Here is a 24230-nt window from a genome sequence, read left to right as displayed (position 1 = left end):
GACGGACAGACAGAGACTGACAGACCAAACCGTTTTGGGTTTAATTAGCCCAAGAAAGTCTGTAATAGCGTAAAAAGAACCGTTTGTTCGCGTTATTTACGCTAAGGCCTACCATAGAGGCTCAATTGGCTACCCCCCATTCCCAGCATCTCTGTTCTCGCATCGGCCTTGGACTTTCCGATAAAATAAAGGCCTTCTACATATCTACCCGCTCGCGGGAGCCACCGTGGAGGTTGTGTTGTTTTCAATATTGTGCCAGTTTGAACCACTTTAAAGTTTAGAACGTTTTCCCAGCACCTTAATTTTCAATCCTTCAGGCTTGAATTGTGTTAGTTTCGTTAACGAAAATGCGTACTAGTGCAGCAGGAAGGCGCTTGCACTTTCAAGCGTCCACCGTAGGAATGCGGCGGCACTACGACGTTCGAACTGAACGAAACTTTTCAGCAAGTTTGGGGACGCCAGAACAAGCGACACACGCTGCGAAGCGGTGCTAGCACGGCTCGTCGGAAACGAGAGGGACAGGACGAGTGAGCGCACGGCGCGGTTTTGCTGAGTTACACATCGTTCGTATTCCCGTCGTATGTCCTTCACACAAGTATTGCGAACAATACAAAAAAAAAAAAGCCTCTCCAATATCATCGCGCCCTTTCTAAAAGGGGCGCGCAAGGCAATGCTCGATGATAACCTACTAAGTACGGCCCCGAGTATAGTAGTAGTTGAAAAGAACTTTATGTAGCGAAGAAGTGGATGAGATTTCTTTAGTGCAGGAGCTCCAGTGGCGACTTGGTGCTCTGGCCCGGAGACCAGTAGTTGCTGGGCGTCCAGGTCAGCGCTGGTCGTGAGGTTCGCCTACACCTCGGGAAGGGGAAGAGGCGAGGAAAGAGGTGGGAGGGCTGGGTTGAGAGAACACCCGATGCTTACATGGGTTAGGGTGCTTTCTTGAGAGCAAAATTTTCATTCTGCGGGTATTTGGTTGGACATAAGCGATGTGCCCAGGTGAGGTAACGAAAGTAGTTTCTTCTGTGAGTAGTGAAGAAACGGGCTTGTTAGTCTAAAGGAGCGCTAATTTAGGGTGATCTGTTGGAAGGTGACCAGAGGCCGAGTGTCCGAAGCGTCCTCGTAACCTGGAAATAAAGGGCTTGCTAATGAGTACAGTTGTTGCTCGTCAGCGAGGAGTGCGCTGGAGTCGAAAAAATGTTAATGTTCAACCGGGGTGATGATGGCTGAGTAGCAGGAAAGTTGTCGGGGGCACACTACCCGACAAGAACCTACGACAGGTAGTCTAAGCCCGGGCTAAACAAAAAAACTCAGCAAGCAAAATTTAGGTAAGAGTGCAAAAAAAAAAAAAAAAAAAAAAAACCCACGGCAGCACACTTTACTCGCTGCACCTTTGAGCGTGAGGACGTAGAACGTCACTTGTCCTTCCGCTTCTCCTCTCGGCGTGTGCGGTCCGCAGGAGCCGATTTGCGGGGCGGGCGCACACTCGGGGCGACTGCTGTGGCGGTGTCCCGCTGCTTAGCGGCCTTGACCCGAGGTCCGGCGTTGTCACCGGAGCCCGTGTTTTTGTCCTCCACCGCAGCCTCTTGCCCGCCTCCGGACGGCCCCGGCTGGATGCCGGTCACCCAGCTTCTTCTGGCCAGAGAAGAGGCGGCCTGCCTTTCTCGCTTAGATGTTCCGCATCTGCCGGGGCGGGTCGCCGAGGCCTGCACCGAGCACACGCCGTGTGCCCGGGCTGTCTTATGCTTCGGAGTCGCGCAATCAGATATACTCGGCATTGATTGGAACAATCGTTCGTGTAACCCCTGGAAACTTGGCACCTTCTTCACTTTGGACTCTCGAGGACGCTTGGCCTTCTGGGTCCCCTTGGCCGGTTCCTCCTGCCCGACTCCGGACGGCCCCGGCTGGATGCCGGTCGCCCCGCTTCTTCTGGCCAGTGAAGAGGCGGCCTGCCTTTCTCGCTTAGATGTTCCGCCTCTGCCGGGGCGGGTCGCCGAGGCCTGCACCGAGCACACGCCGTGTGTCCGGGCTGTCTTACGCGGCTTCGGAGTCGCGCGATCAGATATACTCGGCATTGATTGGAAAAATCGTTCGTGTAACCCCTGGAAATTGGGCACCTTCTTCACTTTGGACTCTCGAGGACGCTTGGCCTTCTGGGTCCCCTTGGCCGGTTCCTCCTGCCCGCTCTCCCCACTTCGCTCGCCCACACCTGCAGAAGATGGGCAAAGCAAAGGAAAGGCATGACACTGTCTATGCAACTAATCTTGGAGGTGCATACGCAAGCGAAAGCTCGAAGCCTGGAGAGATCGTTGCGAGAAGCATTTATTGAATTCATTTCACTCCACAGGGATAAACTTTCTATGTTGGCACGGGAGCTATAGGCGACCAAACTGGTTCGGGAAAACCCAGGGAAGGTCGCAGCAACTTCCTTTTGTCATTGTACCGGTCCATTAGATCAAGCATCGTGCCCTGTTGTACCTCAAGCATAGTGCATTTGTGCGCATCACAAGAGACGCGTTTTGACCTAGGAGAAGCGGGGCGAATGTTGCTGGGTTTCGCAGTCCTTGGGACTACTGCGACGAGTCCAAGAACTTCGATATAGTTAAAGGCGAACTGGGATTCAATCAATGCGATAGCTTGGAAAAAGGCGTCCGTATAGGCGCTTTAGTTGGTGCTGCATAGCAGAGATGGAAAAGCGCTTGAACTAAAGGGCGACGGGTAAGCATACGTCAACAACTATCAGCTGATTAGTTTAACAAACGCGCCACTGAGGGCCGTATTCTCAGTTTCGTGAATTTTCAGTGAATTCGCCATCTGGACAGGACACATTTTTGATATAGTTATTATGTGCTTTCGGCTGACAGGATGGCTGTATGTGCGTTAACATTTGTGACATTTCATGAGGTTTAATGGCACCAGTTCTTAAGTCTACCTGTTATTCTTTTTTATTCTCATTGTATTATGGCGTCAAAAAATTAGGACAATATAGACAGTGTATTCTTTAGTTTAACAAAAATACGGCGTTCGTGACACATCAAGGCCATGACCTCTTTGGGACTGGCTGAAAAGTCGGGAATCGTTTTAAATCCCTGGAGGGAAAAGTTGTGTCCCACGTTCGCAAGATTTGTTTGTGCCTAAACGAGGCCATTTCTTGGTTCGCATTGCCCAAAACATGCGAAAATGTTGAACAGCATTCGGCGCCGTGAATTGTTCGTGAATTTGCGGCAGCCGCCATTTTGCACAAGGTCCTATTCCAACGTGCTATTTCTAGTTTCAATTGCTTCTAGGTGGTGGTGAAAACAACATTTCGTGTTTTGTTTTTACGAGTGGCAATTTAGCGTAACAGCGCCACAAGACAGCACTGCATGCCTCTCAGAAAGAACAGAACGGGCTGCATCCGTCCATAAGTTCTAAGCTTATGGGTCACATAGTCGCAAATGACAGAAAAATAAATAAAGAAAATGGTGGTTTTATTTACCACCGGGCTGATCGAATCGAGCTTGAGGAATCAGGGAATCGTCGGAAACACAAGTTTACCAGTGTCAAGCGAAGTATTTCCCTGTCATTACCGAATCACAGGACCCATAGTATACGGCCTTGTTTTTCCTGCGATAGCGTTACTGGGCTCAGTGAGATATTTTCCGAGGGAACAAGTCGTCCCTGGCTGCCGTGCTACTCAGCCGTGATTTTCACGCGACGGTGTAAATGACGGCATCACTGAACCGAAACGACGACGGCCGCTAAAACTAAGACGGACACTCAGAGTAACAACGTACATATTTCTTGTACTGCTGGCAGTTTGGCGTCCCTCTGTAAACCGAGAATGCCGCGTATCGCGGCGTTCCGTCACAATGTTACCGGAGCGTGTTGCATACCGCGAATGCGACAAGCATGTGACTGCAGCCGAGGAACCCGCCGCGGTGGCTCAGTGGCTAAGGCGTTGCGCTGCTGAGCACGAGGTCGCGGGTTCGATTCCCGGCCGCGGCGGCCGCTTTTCTGATGGAGGCGAAAAGCAAAAACGCCCGTGTGTACGAGATTTCGGAGCACGATAAAGATCCCCAGGTGGTCAAAATTAATCCGGAGCCCTCCACTACGGCGCGCCTCATCGCCTGCGTTGCGTCGGCGCGTTAAACCCCACAATCAATCAATGCAGCCGAGGACGATATAGGGCTCTAGTGCTAGAACAACGAGGAGACCGGGATCGTTTCCACTGCCCTCGATGATGATAACTGCGCGGGCGGCCGCCATATAACGGCGGGCCGAAACACCAGCTTCACCGCGTTCCCCACCATGTAACGTTCCAGTAGTCGCTGTAAACACTTGCCTGCATGCAGTCACCAAATTGACGCGAAACCGTCTTTTATGCGTGTTCTCCCACGTCGGTGAACCACGGCACGGAGACCAACCTCATGATGTACTACCCGCCTTTTCTTGTGCACTCTTTGATGCTACCCTTCGCAAAAAAAAAAAAATCTAGGAGCGTGTAATCGTATAGATCAATTATTTAAACGGGCCACTCTTCAGCGTCAGCCGACGACACCCTCCTCGTCAGTTACATTATCAGGAGCCGCCCCCACCCTTTCGATTTTTAGGGGAGGGGGGAAACAGACGATGTCACTACTCCGCCTGTCATCAAATAATGACAATACCGATAATTATTTTTATGTACCAACCAACCATATACAGCTCCGATGTACGACGATCAACCATTTTGCAATTCACCAGGGGAAGAAAAATGAGCAGAATAGGAAAGTACGCACTGTGGTATCATATCGACCTCTTTTATTTGATTATACCTTCCTTTCTTTCTTGTTGTGTTGTTCTTTATTTTATCCCCTTTTATTTATCCCCTCTTTCCGTTTAGTCTCCCCCCCCCCCCTTTCCTCGGAAATAAAATACTGCTTACGACTCTGGTTTGCAGTCTGCTAAGCGAAAAGACGACGAGAGGAACGCGAAGGAGGCGCAAACGCAACGCAGCTGCGTATGGCCCACTACAGCGAGGAGGAGGAGAAGAAGCAGCTGCTTTCTGAACCACGCGTACTTTCTGTTCTGTATTTATTATTCTAATTTTGGCATCTAAAATAATATACGTCACATCCTGATTAGGTACAAAGCTTCTTGGCCAATCCCTCGCGTAGATATTTCCCATGCTATGAGGTAACCAACCGACCAGCCTATGGCGCCACGAGGGCCGAGCGCTCGTTTTGTATCCCTGCGAAACAGTTTTTTGTGTGTTCTGTAGTTAAAGCATGTCACGTGGAGTGTGGGTTTTTTCGAGCCATTAGATGAGGCGAGCACGGCTTTCCGTAATACCATAAAGTTGCTAGACGTAACAGAGCGTCTTGCACTGCGAATAACTGGGCACCGAACCTTCCGGTGTGCCGGCTTCCAAGCTAGGTTCACGGCCAGAACAGCCTCGTCCCGAGAGTATGCTACCGAGAGGGCCGACTCCATCTGCCGCCATGCTCCATCGCAGCCAGAAGTACCCGATACAGTTCGCGAGCATGACTACTATTCTATACGACAAAAGAAAAAGAAAGTTGCGAAAAAAACTTAAAGCCGTTCCACTCAATGTGAAAGCTGTCGGCCTGCGCCAGCGGGAGTTCTCTTCTTTTTGTTTGATTGATTGTGGGATTTAACGCGCAGGCGCAACGCAGGCGATGAGGTGCGCCGTAGTGGAGGGCTCAGGATTAATTTTGACCACCTGGGGATCTTTAACGTGCGCCGAAATCTCGTTTACACAGGCGTTTTTGCTTTTCGCCTCCATCAGAAAAGCGGCCGCCGCGGCCGGGAATCGAACCAACGACCTCGTGTTGAGCAGCGCAACGTCTTAGCCACTGAGCCACCGCGGCTTTTTTTTTTCTTTGTTGCCGGGTTTCGACATCAACAAAAACAAAAAGGCATGAACAATAAGGTTAAAACCGCTCACGCTATGGTCGCTAGCGTAGCTCAATTAAAAACGCGGCATGTTCAATACTTTTTACACCTCCAAAAGCCAGTCCGGTACACACGGCTGGACCTTCCACACTTCTACGAACCTTCTGACGTTCTCGCAGAAGTACTGCCTCGCTGGCCTGGCATCGATATCACTGTTGCGGAAAGCCATGCGAGACCTCCATATCCCGTGCAAGACCAAAAGCATTAACAAATCTTAAGGTGCACCATTAGCGTCCTCTACACACAGTAACCGTATACCGTGACAATCAAGAGAGAGATCCTTTTTCAGGGTACGCTGTAGAACATCCCACAGAAAGACCGCGTCCCAACAATCCAGGAACACGTGTTCGATTGTTTCGGGTTTCTTACATAGGGTACAGTCCACACCCCACGAAACAAAGAGGCCCTTCTCCTGCATCCACCTTTTCACAGGTAGAACACCGGCGTGCAGTTTAAAGAAAAACGATTTGACACCAGGTGGAACCACCATTACTTTGACCCGTTTCAGTACATCTTGCCCAGTTCCTGCACGGTACAACGTTATATACAGTGGAACTGGCAAGCAAACAGGAGATTCTATACAACTTTTTCCTTGGTACATTGCACAAGTATTCCATGGAAAATCTTGTGCGCAAAAACTTTAGCCGCTTGGACAACTTCACGCAAATAACCATGAATACCTCCATCTAATGGTTGGGTTGAACTAACAACATACTGTGGTAAGACCCTGCCCAAGCGTACCTGAATAACGGTGCGTAAGAAAGGGTGTTGCACATCACGCAGAAAGAAAAGGCGGTTTACAACTTGACGCAGAAAAAGATGTGCCAGTGACAGACACCCGGAGCGGACGCGTCGAAACAGGTTCGTGCGACTCGCCCGCTCCCAAGTAGACCCCCAAATAAATACGGCAAACACGCGGAGCAGCCTTTGCACATTTGCTCGCGCACAGTTGAGCACTTGCATCACGTACCACACTTTAGCCGCGAAAAGCAGATTACACGCTGTCGCGCGAGCGAACATTGACAGCATTTTCCCTTTTTTCTTCCCACATTTCCGTCCTATCGCGCAGCTATGTCACCTGCCTTCACCAGTAAGGATCGCTATCGCGGTAGTTTTCTAGTGGCACACCGAGATACTTCGGAGGCGCCAGTTCCCAGCTTATACCTTCGTATATGTTTGGTGTCGCATCCCTGCTACCATGCCACAGGCCCAAGCATTTTTTCCAGTTGACAGAGCTTCCGCTACAATAACAGAATCTTTTGAGTATCTTAACAGCCTCCCCTATGCTGCTTCTGTCTTCGAAAAAAAGAGCGACGTCATCGTCGTGCGCATGCACGCGCACTTCGCATGACTGCAACCGAAAACCGCATATACTGACACTGTTCTTAATGCTCAAACAAAAAGACTCTATAAATAAACAGAAAAGTAAGGGAGAAAGAGGACACCATTGACGCACCGAACGCGACACTTTGACTGGAGTGCTGAGTGCCTTGTTTATAACAAGACTTGTGGCGCACTCCTTATACGACATACGCACACCATCTGTAATAACTGTTCCAACGTTGACGTGCTCTAGAATAGCAAGCAACAGTTCATGTGAGACCTGGTCAAAAGCTTTTTCCAGGTCGATCTGAAGCAGGGCCACAGCGGACTGCATGCAGTCGCAGCATTCTAAAATGCTTCGGGTTACATGGACGTTGGTTGTAATTGGGCGACCTTTTATTCCACAGGTTTGGTGTCGCCCTACCAAGTCTTCCATCACAGTCTGTAGTATTTTAGCGAGTACCTTCATTAATATCTTGTAGTCCACATTTGTTAAAGTTATGGGTCTATACGCGCTTACGCTCATCAACTCCCTTGCATCCTCCGTTTTTGGGATGAGCACCGTATGAGATTTCGAAAAAGATGGGGGCAAATTTTTAAGTTCATAGGCCTCTGCATATAATGCACAAAGGATGGGGCTGAGTTCATGTACGAAAGCCTTGTAAAATGCACCACACAATCCATCAGGGCCTGGGGTTTTACCCGGACTTAGCTCAGAAATGGCTTGCTTTACCTCATCGATTGTAATAGGGGCCTCAAGATTTGTCCTCATTTCGTCCTCTACAACAGGCATTAACGTCATGAGCTCCTCCTTGAAAACCTTCGGGTCTATGGGATGACGCGCAAACAAGTTATTATAGAACTCGCAAAACGCGCGCTTGATTACTTGCTGGCCCCTAGACACCGTACCCTTATAGCCAATATCGGTTATCATGTTTCTGTTGGCATATCGTTTCTCCGAACTGATGGCCCTTTTAGTGGGGGCTTCACCCAAAAGCAATTTCTCCGCCCTCGCTCGCACTAATGCGCCATGATACCTTTCTTCTTCTATGGCCTCTAACTGGCCAGGGCTTTCAGTGATTTAATGTCCTCTTTAAAAAGCCCCGGTGATTCGCACTCCAACTCTGTAAGCTTTAAATTTTCACGAATCAACCTTTCGTTTTTTATTTTATTACTTCTGAGAACACTAGACCTTTCTAGTGCCCTTATCTTAACGTTCTGCTTGAACATTTCCCACTGGAAAGTCAAGTTTGTCTCACTCCCATCTATTTTTTTCATCATCCCTTTTACATCTGCTACAAATTCATCCTGTACTAGCTTACTATTCATCTTCCACAAATCCCAGTTAAACTTTGTCGCTTTCTTCTCGGGCCTACCGAGTGAAAACGAAACAAGGCAATGATCGCTAAAAGATATAGGAAGGACAGCATAGTGGCAGCACTCAGCCACAAGTTTTAGCGAGACATACGTCCTATCCAGCCGGGCATGGCTGACACCCTGGAAGTGTGTAAACTGCACCTGATGTGCACCATTAATTACATTCCCCACATCCTCCAAGCCAAAATCAGCCACAATTTTATCCAGCACAACAGTACTTCCGTCACAAAAGGGGGTGGTGCTCGATTTATCGCGAGCGGCACACACACAATTGAAATCTCCCAGCACAATAAGAGCACGTTCTGTATCGAGCTAAGCACGACACTCTTAAAAAAAAAAACCTTTTCGTTCATCGACCCTTATCGGCGCATACACGCAAATGACCCGCCACTCTTTCGACGCAAAAACAAGATCACACACCACCATCCGCCCACTCGTATCAGATGTGACAGCTTGAACCGCCGCCCCTATACTTTGGCGAATTAACAAGAGGCACCCAGCTGGGAGGCCCACTGCATGGCTTACACAAACTTGATAACGTGAACAAAAACTACGTACCATGCGCTCAGTATTTTCTTCGCTTTGAACTTTCGTTTCTTGCAAAGCCACTATATCAAGGCCTTGCTCATTTATAATGTGGTACTACTGACTTCGTCGCTTGCGATCGGCTAATCCACGCACGTTAAGAGTGGCAACACGCAACGTTAAGGGGGGCGTGACGGAAGACATTTTTTTTTTCAGGAAGAATATACTCAGCTTACGGCGTTCACATACATCCACACACACACACACACACACACACACACACACACACACACACACACAAAAAAAAAAAGAAAACCTTCGACTTACAAGAAACCCAAAACGGAAAAACACCCTCTCCCTCCCTCTGCCCTACACACCCAAATAAGAAAAACCGAGCGAGCCGACGACCATCGCTAGAGCATAACCCGAACTTTTCTGTTTTAAGTGACACGCAAAAACTTTCCAACGACATCTTAACAGTCCGAAAAAAGTGACAAGTGGCTTGTTCTTACGGGCTCTTTGATGCCGCCGGTCCTCTGTCGTAGGGCGTACTCGGTTCGGGCTTAAAGCTCGAGCGCCTCGACGAAGTCCCCATTGCAGACACCTTCACAGATCCGGATCCGTCCCCACCTCCCCGCATCCCCACTTTCTCCTGGCGCGGCCTTTTTGGCAAAGTTTGGTCATCGTTGTCTCCATTTGAGAAGTTCGCTCCCTGAAGGTGAAGGAAAGTTTCTGCACCGGGCACCTTGTTCTCGACGTTCACCGGGCCTCCACCTTCGGCATCACCCGTCTGGATGTCACTCTGGTCGGGTTGCACGGCACTGGCCAAGGCGGGAGACTCGACCAGGGCCTCCACTTTTTTATCAGGGTTCTCCTTTTGTTGCGGTACAGCTTCCACCACAGGGTCGTTGCCGCCCCCTGCTGTTGCCTCCTCTGTCTCCACCTCGTCCATAATGTACTCGGCGCGTTCCGGGTCCCCTCGTGGTCCGGCCACGTTCGCGTACATGTACGTTCGCACGCACTCTCTCGCTCCGTGCCCGAAACGGTTGCAGAGTGTGCAGCGCGGCACCTTGCAGTCTCGCCTCATGTGCCCCGTAGCGGAGCAGCGCAGGCACTGCGGGGCCCTCCGTATGACAACGAGCGCCTGCTCACCTGCAACACGGAGCTGGTGCGGCAAATCGTCGGCTCTCACGCCCGAGTTCAGCCTGAGGGTCACCGACCGCGTCGTCGAGCCTTTGTCCTGCACACCCCTGACGCGCCAGCGCTCCCGGGACACGTCAATGACTCGGCCGTACGGTGCCAACGCCGCACAAACGTCATCGTCCGGAACGTTGTGAAGGAGCCAGTGTATCTTGAGGCGCACGTCTTGATTTGCGGGGTCGATGATGATACACCGGTGCTCCTTGACCCTGACGTCAAGGAGCAAAATTTTGACAAAGATCGTACGTCAGCATGAATATAAACTGTGTTCAAAACACATCGTCCTGTTGGTAACGTAGGCAGCGAAACTGGGTAATCCTCAGCGTCCTGTTCAAAAAGCCTGTTTCCGCGACCAGTCATGGTCGCACTAACCGCTCCAGCGGAGACAAGCATCCTGCGGCCGCTCACGAGCCTAACCGGAAGCAGAATCACTGAGCCACTGCGGCGAGTTGCTCTTTTTTGTTCTTGCTCTTCCTCCCGCACGTGCCGGCGTTGCACTGCTACTTTTTTTTTCTCGCTTACTATCGTAAAAACCAACCCAACGAGCCTTCCCAACTAAATGAACGCGGGCGCTGCCGGTTAATTACGTATATTTTGCCTCAAATGTACCTACAGTTTTCTTTGCGCTCAACAACGGGGAGATGAATGACAAGCGACAGCGGTTCACGAGTTTCGAATGCTTATGACTATATAAATCGCTTGGCTTTCGAAGTCACTGGGTTACGTCGCGACAACAGCCGCTACGACGGAACGCCGTGTGGCTCTACTTGGGTCCAGCGAGCGAGCTACGACGACAAGGCGAGCCCCTAAAGTGCTCTGCATTTAAAAGCATATCTAGGGCGCCGAATAATAGAAGTTTGGGTGACATGAAACCCTTTATGCATGCTGCGTCACCACGGGAACCCAACCCCACCAGGGATCATGAATCGAGCAGCGAGCCGAAGAGCGTGAGAACTCACGGGGCTCCGAAAAAGCAGCTGGTGCCGGAGTCCTGCGTATGAAAGCAAGTAGGCTTTCTTTTTTCGGATTGCCCTTGCCCTTCCAGCCGCGGGCTCGGGCGGCCGCGAGCAAGTCGTCGTATGACATGTCTTCCATTTTCAGAAGACCAGATCGGTCTGATTCTGTCTTAACTGCCGCACGTGGCACGAGCCCCCGGTGGAGTTGGTTGGTTGGAAATGGGCGCTAACTGACGAAAAAAAGCGTGGCTCTGAATTAAAAGAAACATAGTGAATGCACTTGAAGTACAGTTGGTACAGTCGGCAAAAGGCTTGTCTACAACACTCCAGCGGCGTGCTCCGGACTGCGCGGGAGACACCTAGTGATAACGCCTGGTTTGAGATAGGTAGAATGTGAGCATGCGCGGCCCGTATCAGCGCGATGGCTGTGTCCCTCCTCACTGTGCCTGTCGCCCTGGCTTCCATACATTCTTTGACCGTAATAAGCGTTGCATGCTTGTACTGCCGGGCCGGGAAACGAAAGGGGAGATTACTCGCGCTAGCGTGCGCTGCTGCATTAGCTTTGGCGCGCAGCTGTTCATCACGTCATCGTTGTGCCAATACACCGCATTGATTTGATTGATTGTAGGGTTTAACGCACCGACGCAACGCAGGCGATGAGGCGTGTCGTAGTGGAGGGCTCCGGATTAATTTTGACCACCTGGGGATCTTCGTGCGCCGAAATCTCGTACACACGGGCGTTTTTGCTGCCACCGCCACGACCGGGAATCGAACCCGCGACCTCGTGCTCAGCAGCGCAACGCCTTAGCCATTGAGCCACCGCGGCGGGTCCAATACACTGCATGAATACCGCGTGCACCACTACATGGTTTCTGCGCTTGGCTTTTCGCGTCACTGCTGACGGGCTAACGCCACAATACTTAATGCACTGTGCAAGCGATCACGGGACCGATATCTAGTCACTCCAGAACGCCGGTAGCGATGCGTTTTAGCCGATTGTACAGAAAATAACAACTCTTGTCTAAATTCCGTAGGGCGCTGCGAAAATATGCGGCGTTGCACGTAAACGCAGCCAACGCTGTACTAAAAAAACTCCCAAGCATTTCCCCGAGGGTGAACATGGTTAAGTGCGAATGCACGGGGTGATGCTATGAGGGGGAGTAAAGTTAAAATCCGTTGGCATTCGCCCGTGAGCGCGCGCGAGCCGACCCACGGAGGTCTGGCAGTTTATCGCTGCATATATAGGGGGGTACGCCGCGCCGAGCGCGCCGAGCCAGGTGGCTGAGAGAGGAGGCGAGCGCAAGGGGAGAGGGACAGCGGCGCACGGCAGCTGCAGCCGAGCGAGGGGGAGAGGAGAGAGTGTGACGTCACGGTGGAGAAAGAGGCGCGCGGCAGCTGCTGGGGAGAGGAGGCGCGCTGTGACGTCATACCATGACGTCACGGCGCGAGGAGCGGTGCGGGGAGCGGCGCGAACCCGCGCAGCCACGGCGAGGAGGCGGAGCGAGCGCGGTCACGTGGTGAAGTGACGTCACCGCGCCGTTGCTACCGACGCTCCTCTCCGCTCCACGCCGTTGCTAGGGAGAGGAGGACTGCGGACGCCGCCGCCGGCGCCGCCGCCGCCGCCGGCAGTGGAAGGTTTGGGGTCGCTTATAAAGTGCATTCGCACTTAAAATCGCTAATCTCCTTATTTTGTTTCCCGGCCCGGAAGCGCAGACAGCGCTTCTCACGGCGAAAGAAGGTACGGAAGACAAGGCGACGGGCACAGCGACAAGAGAAACAGCCATCGAGCTGATGCGGGTCGCGCATGCTCACATTCTACCGGTCTCAAAGCAGGCGTTATCACTAGATGTCTCCTGCTCAGACCGGAGTACGCCGCTCGAGTGTTATAGACAAGCCTTTTGCCGACTGCACTCGTTAAAAGTGTATATAAACGGGAATAAAAAAAAGATAATAAGCAGACTGCCAGAAAATCAGGTACGGCATCAGCGAGGACACGAAACTATACAGGCCGTGTCTAGAGTGCCGTTCTACGGTATTATAATCACTCCACTATATCGACGGCCATCGACGTTTTGCAACAAAATTGCCGCGTCTAGCACTGCATCCATCTAGATAACGTAAAGCTAGGCAACCTAAACTAAACATAACATAAATGACCTAACGCGCTCAAAGAAACAATTTAAAACACCAAAACTAACATAATCCGGCCGTAAAAATTGTAGTTCAATTTATAGACGAAAAAAAAAAAAAAACCCGAGGCAACAGCCGGCCTCGAACCACCGTCCTTGGCATCAAGAAGCTAAGACGGATCCTCTACACTACAACTTTTTTTTTCTTTATTGCCGGTCTTCGACATAACGCAAGTCAATCAACACACCACATACAACAGGCACACACAAAAAGCAGCCAGTTGTGACTCCGACTTGGCTTTGTCATTGGTTCATTATTTAACAGCAGTCAGTTTTTCAACAAAATCCAACCACTCAGGTACTGGCTGTAGCGTTCTTTGCCCCTCAACAAATTTTGCAACGCTTTCCCGCAGTAACTGGCGCGCTGCTCGAGCGTCCGCGTCACCATGGAGCCAGGCCATGCGCGCACGCCAGATGCTATGGAGGCCCAAAATCCTCACTAAGTCGTAGGGGACCCCTTCTTCATTGTCTGTGCATAGATACCGAATACCGTGTGAAATAAGTGGAAAGTCTGTGTAGTGTTCTTTGCATCACATCTCAAAAGTGTACCGCCATCCAACAGTGTATGAAAACGTGTTCTATGTTCTCTGGTTGTTTGCAAAATGTGCAGTCTGTACCCCATGGCGTCTCTAATCCCTTTTCTTTTAACCATGTTTTCACTGTTAGTGTCCCTGAATGAAGTTTGAAGAAAAAGTACTTCACCCCCGATGGCACAGGCATCCTTTTCACTCTCTTGAGTACGTCCTGCCCTGGCCCTGCACTGTACAGCGCTCTGTAGCGCGGAACAGGGAACAGACTATCACACACATCCTTGTGCAATTTTTTTCGTGACACTGTACTCAAGTACTGCATCGAAAAGCGAGTTGATAGAAACCTTACCGATTTTACAACCTCTTTAAAATAACCCAGAATCCGCCCCTGCATTTGCACACTTGACACAACAAATTCCGGTAACGTGTGAGACAGCCGCACTTGACAAACTGTCCGCGAGAAGGGGTCGCTCGTATCTCGCAGAAAGAGAAATCTGCTCACTAACTGGCGGACAAATAGATGGGTCAGTCCAAGACCGCCCTCCTTGACCCGCCGAAACAGGTTATCCCTGCTACACCTTTCCCAAGTGGAAGACTATATAAACACCGCGAAAGCTCGGTGCATTCTTTGCACATTCACACGTGAGCAATGTAACACTTGCATAACATACCACAGCTTGGCAACAAAAAATAAATTACATACGGTCGCTTTCGCAAACATTGACAGAAAGGCCCCTTTCCACTTCTCCCCTTTTCCCGTATGTCCTGCGTTTGGACCCCCCAGTACGGTTCGCTGTCCTTATAGCATTCAAGCGGCGTACCAAGGTACTTAACAGGGCTGGTTTCCCAAATCACGTTAGCGAAAAAGTCTGGTGTCGATGGCCAGCCCCCGTGCCAGAAACCCCGGCACTTCCCCCAGTTAACCCCGCTGCCTGTAATTACCCCAACACGTTTAACACTGTCTACTGCAGTTCTAACACTTTCCTGCGTAATACAAAAATCAGCAATGTCATCAGCATATGCCAGAAGTTTCACTTCCGCCTCACACAGCCGAAACACGCGAATGTGTTCATTTTCTATTATCTTTAAACACAAAGTTTCAATATACAGACAAAATAAAAGTGGGCTTAGAGGGCAGCCCTGGCGTACCGACCGTGGCCCCCAGAGTCTTGTTAACGATTAATCTCGTGGTGCACTTCCGGTACGCCAGAGCCACACCCTCTTTTATGACTGTCCCTACATTCACATAGTCCAAAATAAGTAACAACAATTCATGGGAGACACAATCAAAAGCTTTCTCCAGGTCGAGTTGGAGAACAGCGACGCGAGCTTCGGCTGCGTCGCAGCATTCTAGAACACACCTTGCCTTATGCGCATTAGAAAAAATCGTGCGCCCTTTTATGCCACACGTCTGATGTGTTCCTACCACTTGAGTGATGATTGTTTGCATTCTCTGGGCTAACACCTTCATAAAAATCTTATAATCTACATTCGTCAAAGAGATTGGGCGATATGCTGTTACGTGTTCAAGTTTATCTGTGTTGTCTGTTTTGGGTATTAGTATCGTGTGTGCCTGTGCGTATGACAGCGGCAATGCCTTACGTTCCAGTGCCTCGTTAAAAAGTACGGCCAAGAGTGGCGCAAGCTCAGCTTTAAACGCCTTGCAGATTCAATCTAAATGACATTTCTTGTCCATGATGAGATCTCAGCCAATTTTAAAGCGAAGCTTATATGGCTAGATTTTCGTCTATTTTTTATATCTGAGAACAAAGACTCCTGAGGCTGCACGTGTCGTTGAAGTGCGAGGTATTCGAAAACGTCCCCCCTGGTGCGAGTGATATTACACATGGTCACCACCAAAGTCGCAAGCCGTTCAAAACATGATTTGGACCTCAAGCTTACACACATCATCATAGTATCGTCACAAAGCCAAATATGACGCAGTTGGCTTGAAAGAAAAGCAAGTTCATTGGAGCGAACTTCTGCTTCCCTCACAATTCAACATTACACAGGCGGCGAAGCAGCAGTCAGCAAAGCGACGTGCGCGGGCGAGTGTCGGCGAATCGAATACCGCGGCGTCTGCTCTGCAGGCATTTATCTCTTATCTCTCGGCGCTAGTGTTTCTCGAACCTTCGAATTGCATCCAGAACACTGTAGATCAACGAGGATTTTTCTATGCTAGTGACGTTAGGACGAAACACTCTCCCTATCAAAGGAGATAACACGTGAGGCATAAAGACTGGAACACGCGCTTCACTTGGCCCACAGATAACCCAGCCGGACGCAGCCGGGCGGCAAAAACAAAGCATAAATGAACAAACTCAATGCATGGCCATGATTTGCGGCAATATTCAGCTTGGCCATAATTTTCAAGACTAAAACCCGACTTAGACTTCAAGCTTATACGTCTCGCCACTTAAACCTGCATGTTGAGCAGATTAGTTGATTGATTCTGGGGTTTAACGCACCGACGCAACGCAGGCGATGAGGCGCGCCGTAGTGGAGGGCTCCGGATTAATTTTGACCACCTGGGGATCTTTAATGTGCGCCGAAATCTCGTACACACGGGAGTTTTTGCTTTTCGCCCCCATCGAAAAGCGACCGCCGCGGCCGGGAATCAAACCCGCGTCCTCGTGCTCAGTAGCGCAACGCCTTAGCCACTGAGCCACCGCGGCGGGTGGCAGATTGGTTACCAGTAGGCACCATTTTCACCAATATAAAGGTTTGTGCGTGTTTGTGCGTGTCTTTCTAATGGGAGACGCCATGTAACGCGCTAGAGATATGAAATTTGCTGAAATCTTTGACCTAAATTCTGTGCGACTGGTATGTCCTGTGCATAAACGGCTCATAATTTTCGTTTCTATTAAGTTTTATCGACCTTCGTTGAGACCATTCTTTGGCTTTAGCATTCGCCCCTTGGTCTGTTCCTGCAACTATGCTTATACGCCTAAAATATCAGCGATTCGCACTATCATTTCGCTTGGAGTTATTGAAACACGTGTACACTTTTCATCGGTCTCCAGGCTATTTATTTCTGAAAACCCTTTCAAACCCGATTTATAAGAAAGGAGGAGACGACAAGCAGCAGCAGGGTGCTAAACTCGGCTTACTCACGATGAAGCTTTTCCCAGAATGCCGCTAGCTACAATGTCACTGCAAGCGTTTGCAACGTTCTGCGACTGTAAAGAATGGTAGCTGTTCAAGGTGTCATAAAAATGCGTCAGGCATATATCAAAAGCTTCTGTTTTATTTTCTTCTCGTCATGGTAATGACCGCGGGGCGGCAAGCAAGTTGGGGAGCTTGCCCCCTTTGGACGCAGCCGCGTTTCGGGGTGGCGTGGATGAGCTTGTGTTCCGAGCGCGGGATGGCTTTAAGTACTTGCACCAAATTACGGGTCCGTATCCGATGCGTTCATCCGGCAGACGGGACACCTGACGTTCACCTCCAGCCATTTGTCCACACATGATGCATGGAATTCATAGCTACAGGGAGGTACCCGCACCATGTCCAGAGCCTTAAAGTGGTACATGCACATCAAGCAGATGACCTCGTCCGAGTAACTCTCGTCCGGGTTGAAGCTGTACGCCGGAAGGTCCTCAATCTCGCGCCGGGGCAAGCCAAATGCCGTACCATTCACCATCTCAGAAATGACCGAAAAGGCGTGGTGAAGTTTGGCTTGTGTCGAGCCGAAGTTCAACGGGGTGCGTGTGGTGGCCACCTTTAGCTCGTCAGGACCACGTCCTTCATTTCTCCCGTGTCCAAGTTGTGCCTGGTCTGCCATGTCCTGGTGGGCTGATAACAGGGTTCCAGGCCGAGCGTCTTGTGCTGTATGGCCAGCAATGGGGCGGGGTGGGACACAGGGAGCCTCCTCACTCCGCAAAAATTTCGTAGGACGTTCCTCTTCCGCTTCTCGAAACTCCCCCAGGCAGTTATGCTGGCCCGGATTTGGGTGCGCCCTTGATGTCCCAGCCCGTGCTCTCATTTCGATCTGGCTGCGCGAACGGGGCCTTCCGCCGGTGGCAATTATGCTACTGCAAGCAACTGGGGGCTGTGATGGAGCAGCTGTATTCACTGTAAATGGGTAAACTCGGAAGATAGCGCTTCTAGTCGACGATGAATCTTTCGCGACCCCCGAATCGCGGAACCGGCCTGCAGGTGAATCCGATGGCGCATCATTTCTGGCATCGTCAGTCTCCGAGGAAGCATTCATTCCGCGAGCCCCGCTGCACCCGTCGTGACTCGCAAGATTGTTGGACGGATGCATCAAGACGTCTAGACGCAAAGGCTGGTGGATAATGCAATGGTGCACCGTAAATGGGGAGCTTGGCGGCAACAATCGCGGACTGTCGATCACGTGAAGAGTGGATTTCTCAGAGCGCCGTGGACGCCACTGTTTAGTGGAAAAACAGATTTGAGGCTGTACCAGACAGTGCCTCGCGCAGTTCGTCCTTTTCACGTTCAGCTATACGTTTCATGGTGATGATGATGTCTGAATGGCTGTTCCCAGTTAGTGCTCATGTTACCTTCTAATTAAGGCTAGAAATTACTTCTCTGGTACCACTTTATTGTTACTTTGTTTTTATTTATACATAATTATGGCACCATCGCCTGGGGCAGCTCTCATGAGTGCCATTTGCTTTTAATCCAACATATTTAGAACCAAGAATTACGCATCATTACAAGTAGTGTTGTGATAGGCCGACGCTACTGCAACGCCAGTTTATTATGGTATGAATAAATTGCTGATTACATTGCAACCTCGCCGCATGTTCTCTAGGCTTATTAAAAAAAAACATCCTTAATTTGTCTTCATCGATAGTCACGCAATGCATGCTAACCCTATAACGTTTTCCTTCCAAATGAATTTTGTTGTTATCAGTAGTTTATAGTCATAACGAGAACATGATAGTTCAATAGTTCATTTTGCTAAACTTTCTATGTGGGAGACTTTGTCCTTGCATCCAGAATTCAGATTGCCATTGCTTGCATTTTAAAAATCACTACCAGATTTTCATCTGGAGAATCAGTCATTTTTTTTTTGCATGGTCTCTTGGCCATTTGTTCATGCCGTAAGTGCATATAACTTCAAACTTCAATTACTAAAATGTTCTGGACGTATTAGTAGTTTGTATAAATTGTATCATTAGGTGCCTTGTACAGATTGCTTGACTTTGATCCGGTTATTGCTCACGTGCCTTCGTGCATTTTTATTGCTCACCGAGGGCCCGGTCAATTTTGAAGGTTTGGGACGGTCATGGGACGGTCATCCGTATATTTAATGAAATGTACCCTCTCTTCTCTGGAAAACGGATTCTCTATTTCTCTCGTGAATTTGGAGGTTGGTGGTGGTGGCGAGCTTTAATGAGAGGGTAGGTTAGTGCCAGTGACCATCGGGAGCAGGAAAGTGGGGTACGAAAGATACAGTTGCATTATTTCAGCCCATCGTCTTGAGTGAAAGACTTGAGTGAAGGGGTCGCTTTGAGTGAAAGAACACTTAATGCCTCCTCCGCTGAAAGATAGAACACGGGCACAATTTGTGGCGTAGAGCATGTCTAATTGCTCCTACACGGATAGAACACGGGCACAATTAGAACACGCTTTTCGGGGCGTAAACGATTATGCTGAATAGGTGTGAATTGCTCGTGTTGTTGGATCGATGTAAGTTGTCTTGTAATGTTAAAGGGGGATGAATGTGCGAAAGCGAGAAAATTTTGGGCAGTACCAAAGGAGGGGATTAGGTCGACTGTGACCTGGTGGCAGGAAGGACATTTGGGGGCGTTTTGGAGGTAATACCATTTTCGGGTGGTCTCTGGTGCAGTACAGCTCTTGGTAATTTTGTTAAGGAAGATTTCTTGTGGCCGTGTTATGTTGGGAGGGGGGGGGAGAGGTGCGGTGACCATGAAGTGTGAGAGTCTTGAGGTGTTGACGTTCGAGAATAGCTTGTATTTTTGAAATCTGATTGCAGTAGGGAGATTGGGGTCATTGTCGGCGCAGTCGGGCCAGGGGTGATTCGAGGAGAAATCTTCGTTACAATGCGTGGGTCACCCGGCATGTGGCGACGTTTTGAGCATTGGCTGTGTGCCTTAAGGAGATTGCAACTGCTTTACATTGAAGCTGTATACGGGTGCTACTCTAATTAAAATGACAGCGAAGTGCATAAATTCCTTATGCACCTTATGCATAAATATAAGCAGAAAATTCGAGAAACGTAAGAGCCTTTATCGCTGCCTCACGATTTTTCCCGCACGACTTGTGACCACCCACACCGTGAATGCTACAAGGTGATGGGTCGAGCTCGTCTAGGCATTTTTCTGAAATAAAATAAGTCAGGGTCACATCGCTCTAAAATAAATGTGCGTCAAGCTGTCTGCTTGACTACCACACGCCATAAGAAATTAGTCATATTTCTTTACAGTGAAAGGCTTCATCATAGTGCACACGCGCAGTCAAAGGGTTTACGCGGGTATTTTCTACACTTTCTACACAGGGTCAGGTAGGTCTTCTATACGGTCAGCTGGCAATAGCTTTATGAAAAGTTTTTTAACGTCTACAAAGAATGAAAGACAAAGTGAAAAGAAATGCCTTGTTTAATTTATTTCCAAACAAACAAGGCACCGTCTGTCACCGATGAAAAGCGAAAGCGTGAGGGAGATGTGGTCGATTAATTTCAAAACACGGACACGTAGTCTTCAGCCCCCCTTTTGGTTGAAAGCGCAGCCACCAGTTTCCGAATATGCAACGATGGTCAAGCCTGTACGTTTCTGCATGGGCGCTCGTAACCCGCACTGTCTGCTAAAATTTGTGACCCGATTGAGCAGCGCAGATAAAGAGGTCTTCAGAGTCTACCGTAAGCACGATGCGAGGCAACTGATTCTAAATGTGTCGGTTGTGGAAATAACCTTACAAAGCCAACAGCATGGACGCACAGGAGGGGTAGAAAGCAGGCGCTGATTTCAACCGAGCTTTGATAATGAAATAAGCAGGAAGTGTATACGCCATGGGCAACAAAAATATTGCGTTACACGACATCACTTTCTTCACTTATTGCAGTTGCAGCGGCAGTAGGATAGCATACACAAGGCGTCTGTCGGTGACCGTGGTTTACCGAAACGGACGTACCCGCTCCATTACAATGCGTGTGACCCACTGCTTGCGGCCGGCCGAGTCCAAGGGCCTCGTCCATGGTGGGAGTGTGGCGCCTCCACATATCCTCCTCCCCCAGAGACTGAGTCAACAGCGGTGCAGATTTATGAAGGCGGAAGGGGGCGTGCAGGTACAGCAGGTCTCGAACGCTTCACGAATGACACTCCTGGTTTCAGGCTGTGTTTGGAAAGAATGAATCACGGAAGGAGTTGGTGCCGCAGAGCGGTAGACCAACGACGGGAGGAGCCTTGAGGCAACGGAAACTGGGCTGGAAGCGGAAGGTGATTACATCCCAAGCATGAACGGCGCCATTTCGGAACAGAAAAAACAAACAGAAAATTTCGACGGGCGCGCAATAGACGAGCGATGAGAAAGTACTACAAACCACTCTGCGCATACCTGTCTGCGACGACATCACGGACGCCTATTCAAGGCTGTTACCAATCATCCACCTGCCGTCTTTGCTCTACAATCCAAGGAAAGTGGCGCCTCATTGTGACAGGCTCATTTGTTTATGGTGGGACACGCTGCTATTTCATGGACGCTCCTTGTTCCTCTTATGGCCAACACACCATATTCGTTAACTTGGTCACAGAGTCCAGCGGTGTCAATGGGTCACCTAATGTATGCTCGAGTGTCGGCACAGAAGCCGTGCAGCGTCAGGAAGAGCCAGAAGTCGGGCGTTCTTCAAGTCTGAGGCGTCCCTGGCTCCTCAGGTGCTGCGCATTCCGGAGCTGTACATTGGCGAGGGGCAACGCTGTGGTAGATGTAGCCGTGAGCCCAAGCATGGGTAGTGGGACCGGGGGAATACTGGCCGACAATGAACGCTGGTAAAGGTAGCTGGGGGCAAGGGTCTCAGTGGTCCATTGGCCGAAACAAAGGGGAAGTTTACGAAAGGTGATGGTGAAGTTCGCGAAAGGGCGTCGCATGATGCCACTAAGGCCAGAGAAGATGACGAGAAGAATGGCGTTACATTGGCATGGCTATCGCGGCTGCCGCCGGGAGAAACGGCAGTATCGGTGCCGGGTACTGGGCGTGATCTGGATGGAAGCGCTACGCGGGATGTCGGCGGAGGGCTGAGGCGTGATGACGCTGAGTGATGAGGACTGATGAATGATACGAACGGCGTATTCCGGAAGCGAAGCTTCGTTAATATGCAGCGGATGATGGGCCTACTCCGGTTGCGTCCTTGCGGCAGAGGGGACAACTATGATGAGCTTCGAGCCACTGGTCCACACAAGAAGCATGGAACTCGTGGCCGCAATGAAGCACTCGCACGAGCTCATCAGACTCAAACTTGTCCTGGCACACCGCGCAGACCGCCTCGTCGCGTGACTCCGGCTTGAATTTGTAGGTCACGAGGTCTTCAACCTGAAAGCGGGGCACGCCTCCTTGCATCCTCTGACCGAACAACAAATCCCGAAACGTAATATAGGCATCTCCCGACCCGAAGTGCGTCGGCGTGGTGTCCCCCTGTGCCGCGTCCGAGCTGGCCGGCTCGGTTGGTGGGACTCGGGGCTCGGTCGCTGGGGCTCGGTCGCTGGGACTCGCTGGGCTGCCGAACCAATCTTCTATCATTGGAAGGAGATCAGGTGGCTGCTGCTGATACAAATCGTCAACCCGTCTCGATACGTCGTCAAGACGACGAGGTGGGACACCGCGGGTCTTCTCATTTCGCTGAAATTCTGAAGGTCGTACCTGCTCCGTTTCTTGAGACTGCGACGATGAGAAACCTTGGTGTACGCTTGACGGTCCAGCATGTGCTGTTACTTCAAGCTGGCCGTGATGGAGGGACGCCCGGACACCCTGGTTACTGTGAGAGCAGTACGCAAACGGGGGCATGAGTGGACCATCGCTCGCAATGCTAATGATGCTCCTGCCAGCAGGAATGGGCTGTGGAGGAGCCGTTATATTTTCTGTCGAAGGAAAGAGCCGGCTGAAGGCGCTTCCAGTCGGCGGTGAGTCTTGCAGGACACTTACGTCATCGAATGGGCCCGCAGAGGGATACGAGTCAAAATCGATCCTGACACGGACAGTTGTAAACGACGTTTCCATTTCGCCAGCCACACTGGGCACGTCATGACTTGCAAGGTTGTTAGATGGGTGAATAGAGGATTGCAGATGCGAAGGCGGAAGCGAAATGCCCTGCTGCATTGTGAGTGGGGTGCTTGGCGACCACCACACGCGAACCAACGATTCTGGCCTCGAGTCAAGCAGCTGGCTGGCACTCGCTGTATGACTGGTGTGCCAAGCTTCCATCGGCGACCACTGCTGCCGCAAAACGCTTGGCGACCACCACACGCAAACCAACGATTCTGACCTCGAGTCGAGCACCTGGCTGGCACTCGCTGTATGGCTGGTGTGCCAAGCTTCCATCAGCGACCACTGCTGCTGCAAAACGTCGCCACCAGCAGCGCCAGGCCCGGATCTGTCGCCCCCACGTGATGGTGACTCACGGTTTTGCTCCTGCAAAACTTCGTCTCGGACAGGTTCCCGGCGATCTAAACGCGACGTGTCGCCGGCGGCCGCTTCCGACGGTGGAGAATCCGGCATCGAGGCTGTGGCGCCAGGGGCCTCCGGGGGCTGAATATCTGCAGCTTGGACAGGCCGTTCCATTCACTGGCCGGTATCGCAGGTGCTGGCGCGTCAGGCCAAGACCGCTCTTTGGAACAATATCAAACGATGGAACGATGCTCGGCCTCAGCCATCACCCACGTGGCACAAGTTAAGCGCGCCTCTAATAGCGGAGCGCGCATGGCCCGAACATCGCGGGATGAGTGGTTTTCTCACAGGGCCGGAGGGCCGTTAGCGCCGATGCTCTGAGGAAGAACAGACCACGGGGCTTTTCTGGATTGCGTCTCGCGCACTTCGTTCTTTTCACGTTTAGCTGCTTGTCTGGATGAGGACGATGACGATGTCTTGATGGCTATTCCTTTCAAATGTCCGTGTTTCCTGCTAATCAAGACTAGAAATTACTGATATTCTCCCATTTGGTTTTCAGATTGTTTTTCATTGCTTCATGAACAAATGAATTCTGGCATCACTGCCTCAGC

At 50.6% G+C, this 24230-nt stretch overlaps 1 protein-coding gene across 1 annotated transcript; it reads right to left on the bottom strand.

Annotated features, from left to right (window-relative positions):
- Positions 1–1365: 1365 nt before the first annotated feature.
- Positions 1366–11705, bottom strand: LOC144172895 (uncharacterized). The gene is made up of 2 exons (XM_077701489.1): positions 11319–11705; positions 1366–2206 (listed from the first exon to the last, which is right to left on the bottom strand). The coding sequence occupies exons 1-2, from the start codon at positions 11452–11454 to the stop codon at positions 1413–1415; spliced, it is 930 nt and encodes a 309-aa protein (XP_077557615.1). The 5' UTR covers positions 11455–11705; the 3' UTR covers positions 1366–1412.
- Between the last annotated feature and the right edge of the window lie 12525 nt (positions 11706–24230).

Source organism: Haemaphysalis longicornis, unplaced genomic scaffold (assembly GCF_048455015.1).
Source record: "Haemaphysalis longicornis isolate Haplotype H1 unplaced genomic scaffold, Haemaphysalis longicornis Haplotype H1 scaffold_1, whole genome shotgun sequence".
In the NCBI taxonomy this organism is placed as follows: domain Eukaryota; kingdom Metazoa; phylum Arthropoda; class Arachnida; order Ixodida; family Ixodidae; genus Haemaphysalis; species Haemaphysalis longicornis.
This window is presented reverse-complemented; position numbering and strand designations above follow the sequence as displayed.